This window comes from Morone saxatilis, unplaced genomic scaffold (genome assembly GCF_004916995.1).
Source record: "Morone saxatilis isolate NCDOM2014 unplaced genomic scaffold, NCSU_SB_2.0 Contig4, whole genome shotgun sequence".
NCBI lineage: Eukaryota > Metazoa > Chordata > Actinopteri > Moronidae > Morone > Morone saxatilis.
Genome location: NW_023339984.1, coordinates 17,823,380 through 17,827,315, shown reverse-complemented (window position 1 = coordinate 17,827,315; position 3,936 = coordinate 17,823,380). Strand labels below are relative to the sequence as shown.

The following is a 3,936-nucleotide window of genomic DNA, read 5'->3' as shown; positions in this document are numbered from 1 at the left end:
GTTCAATTAAATAAAACATCTTTGATAAACTGTCGATGAACGTCATGGAAAATTAAAAGCACTTTACTATGCTAACATAACATCACAGGCAATGTTGATGGTTAATTTTTTATTTGAATTACAATCATAATCCATATAACATTACAATCACCACAACTGTACTGTGCTTGCCCCCCTGAGGACCAGTTTCACTATTAGCAACTGACAGGCCTCAATCAGATATTTGTGTCCAGGGCTGTGATTGCAGTCTTATGACCATTTGTTAGCATCTAGTTCAATCAAAAAACAATCCTTTTGCCAGCTTATAATGTTTGCAGTTCTTTGACATTTGAGATATGTGCAAATGGATGCTTATGACTGAACACTTTACATTAATATATAATAAAATCAAGTATTTTACAAATGAAAAAGGTGAAGAGATTTTCTTTAAATAATTATTAAATGTTTAATCTTATTGGTGTAGAGGAAAAAGTGAAAGAACCATGCAGCTATGTCTTACTTAAACTTTAACTGTTTGGTTAGTTTTAGGCAAAAGAAACACCTCTTTGGTTATAGTAATCTAGGTGGCTATGCTTGTAAAAGAAATAAAGCTGAAAATACGGGAAACGTGGTGGCAATCCATCAACATACATTTTGGCTTGACAGACAACGTAATAACTCCACGTGTCACTAGAGGTCCCTTGTCAGGTAAATTTTAACATAGTTTGTTTTTAGGCATTTTTATGCTATGACAGCCTTATATTTTATGTATGCATGATTTTTGTATTTATGTCTGAAGTGATCAGTTTCTTTTGAATTTCATCTTCTCTTGCTGCCTCTATCTCCTCCAGTTGTTTATTAATTTGGATCCTTTCCGATTATATAATCTTCTTCCTCTTTGTCACTATAGCTAACCACACACTGCACAGCCATGTAAAACTTCTGTTTGGTATTCTAGATGCTTTATTTTCATTTATGTTCTCTTTCTGGTAATTTTATTTTTTTTGTCTTTGTCTTTCTGTTCTTCTTATTTTTGGTTTTGGTTTTAATATTCAGGCCAACGTTATCTGGTTGCCAACGATCCTTCTTGTGATCCATGTAATGGAATTTAACCATCCATACATCTTTGATTCTTCCTCTACTTCCTTAATGTATATGAATGTGCTTTCTTCTCATCCAAATCCTCAATGCTTTCTGTCATCACCTGCAGTGTATCTTTTTCCCCTCATGAGCGAGTTGAAGTTCTCGTGTTTCACGTCTGATGTCAAGTTGTTGCCTGTTGTAGGACAGAGAACAGAATGTGTCTAAAACTGAGGAGGACGGAGGCAGAGTTATGTCTAATCAATGACAGACTTTCTATTCTGTCTCATTTCCCTTATAAAGACAGCCTGCCAAGAAATAACCAGAAAACACAACAGGCTGATGGTTGGACTGTGAGCAGCAGGAGCTACCAATTGGAGCACTGAAGGAAATCATCTGTTAATTGATAACAAAAAAGAACACCAACACTTAGAAATCTTGAATTTCCTAGTCTAACGCAGTAAACATTTAAATATAGGAGATCATTTTCACCTTGAATTATAGACGTGTGTCTCTCTGGTCTGGTTGATGTCCTTCTGTTGGACTCTACAGGTGAAAGTTGTTTGCTGTGGTCTCTTCTCCACATTCATTGCTGCTGACTATATTAGAGGTCCATCAGGACCTCTGACTGTCTCTGTAGGTCCAGCAAGAGGAGGTTTCCCTCCCACCATCCAGCCGGACCCACTCAGGCTCTGGACTGGATACCAGCCGTTAGACTCACACTGTAGAATCACTCCGTTGATGTCTTCATCTGTCTTAGTCCTCATAAAGCTGATGATGAGTGAGGAGACTGCACCTAATGATGAAGAGAAGTACATTATAGTTCCTATTAAATAGTCTAGATTAGAATTCTTGGAAAAACGTGAACTAGCTTCTTTAATTCAGGCAGAAAAGGTAAAATAAGCCTTTCAAGCTTTAGTCATGTGCTTGAAACTGTCACATTTAGGTTCTAACCTATGAAGACAATATAGTTTACACTCACCAACAGCAAGCTTGACAGAAGATTCCCTATTCAGTGTGGGAATGAAACATCTGTATATTCCCTCATCAGAGAGTTTTACTTTGTAGAGTCTCAATGAAATATCTCCATGTTTCAGTTTGTTGATGGACAATGACACCCTTCCTACATAGGACGGATGTTTTTTAGCCTCGAGTTCCACACCATCACGCCACACATGGACAAATCTAGGACTCAGGTCAGGTCTGGTCCACTCTACAGTTTGGTCAGTGACATCCACAGCAGGTTCCAGGCGGCATGGTAACACGATGTCATCACCAACCGCTGCCACAATTGGCTGCGATGGACCGAACATCTGAGACTGACCTAAAGAAAAGTGCATGTAACACAAATTGATGTCTTTAAATATAAAAATCCAGAAAATTATTTTAATGTGTCAAGTTCAGAAGACTAAGGAACTCTTAGATTGGTATGAAATTAATTTGTCTAAGGAAATGATACAATAACGTTTAAAAACTGGGAGCATTTGAATCCCCAGTACGGTGGCAATTTTTTATTTAGAGTATGATTTGTTTGGTGCCATGCCCATTTTATTGCATTTTTAGCGCCCCCTAGTGGTTGATTGAATGAAACTTTCAGGGTATGTTTCAGACACAAATTAGTCTGTGGCCAAAATGTTTAGTAGTGCTAGCAGTTGAGAAATTTGAATTATGAAAGGCGTTACTGACATCTTTACCTCCGCAACATTGTGTTAGGAAAAGGAAGACAGCCGTCTGATGGAAAAGCAAAGCGCAGATGGCACCAAGTCGAGGTTTAGATAGCCATCCATCCTTCAGGTAATGCATCCTCGAGTTTTGAAAAGTTTAAAAAGGTTAATCCCTTGAATGGACACATACATATTACTTGTATTTATGCAAAATAACAAAATAATACTAAAAGAATAAAAATATATCTAATTCTGTTATACTGATAATTGTTTTTTGTCACATATCAGACTGTTTTACTAATGTGCCTTAGTTTTAATTCTTAAAATAGATTTGAGGCAACCAAAATATCACCGTACAAGGATTCACTGGATTTGGGTTAGTTTAATCATTTGAATTAGCTTTTGGTTTATTCCCAAGAAGATATAGGTAAGAAAAAAAGATAGAAAGAATATGCTACTAAAATATGCAGATCAGATTAAAACGTTTATATTCCATAACATGTACTCAGTTTCACACTTTATAATAATGACTTTAACTGTCATGTGTTCTTCCTCATCTTGAGGAATTTAAACAAACGATAATGGCTTTACATTAATTATATTGAATTAAAAGTTCAACATTGTTTCAGCCTACCTGCTGTGTGGTTCCGACAGTCACCTCATCTTGTGATCAGTGACAGTGATCGGTCAAAGTCCAGGAGAATCACATGCTTTACATCATCCACTCTGTTAATCTGTAAACAGAGTTTTACAGGATACGACTTGGTTGCTTTGACTTTTGGATATAGTCACAGCACAGAACTAATTATTTTAATATTTAATATGAATATAATTGTCAAAATATGATAACATTAATGGATGTGTAAAAGAAAAAAATACAAGTAAGTCATGCAAGTCTAATATTCTATTTAACAATAAAACAGAACAATTGAAATAGAATGGGATAGAACTGAATGGTATAGAACTAACTTTGTTGGAGAATATAAACATAAACATCACATTGACAGAACAAAGATCTCTCCGTTGTGTAGACAGTGCATTCATACCCTGGTGTACACAGTCTACACTCTCATATTTAAGTTTGCAGCAGTTTGTTGACCACATTATCTGCATTTTGGATAGAAGAATGTTAGTTTTGTCTGGCATTAGCCAAGAGGTGGATGGTGGATGAGATAGCAGGCTAAACAAGCAATAAAACAAACAGCTGGCCACT

At 36.2% G+C, this 3,936-nt stretch overlaps 1 protein-coding gene across 1 annotated transcript in view; it reads right to left on the bottom strand.

Moving 5' to 3' along the window:
• Positions 1-1,163: 1,163 nt before the first annotated feature.
• LOC118337950 overlaps positions 1,164-3,936 on the bottom strand; it is a gene marked incomplete at its 5' end in the record, with an annotated part of 10,454 nt that continues 7,681 nt past the window's right edge. Inside the window, 4 exon segments of the mRNA XM_035675110.1 lie at positions 1,164-1,255; positions 1,682-1,855; positions 2,042-2,383; positions 2,754-2,863. Coding sequence (XP_035531003.1) covers positions 1,164-1,255; positions 1,682-1,855; positions 2,042-2,383; positions 2,754-2,863 — 718 coding nt within the window.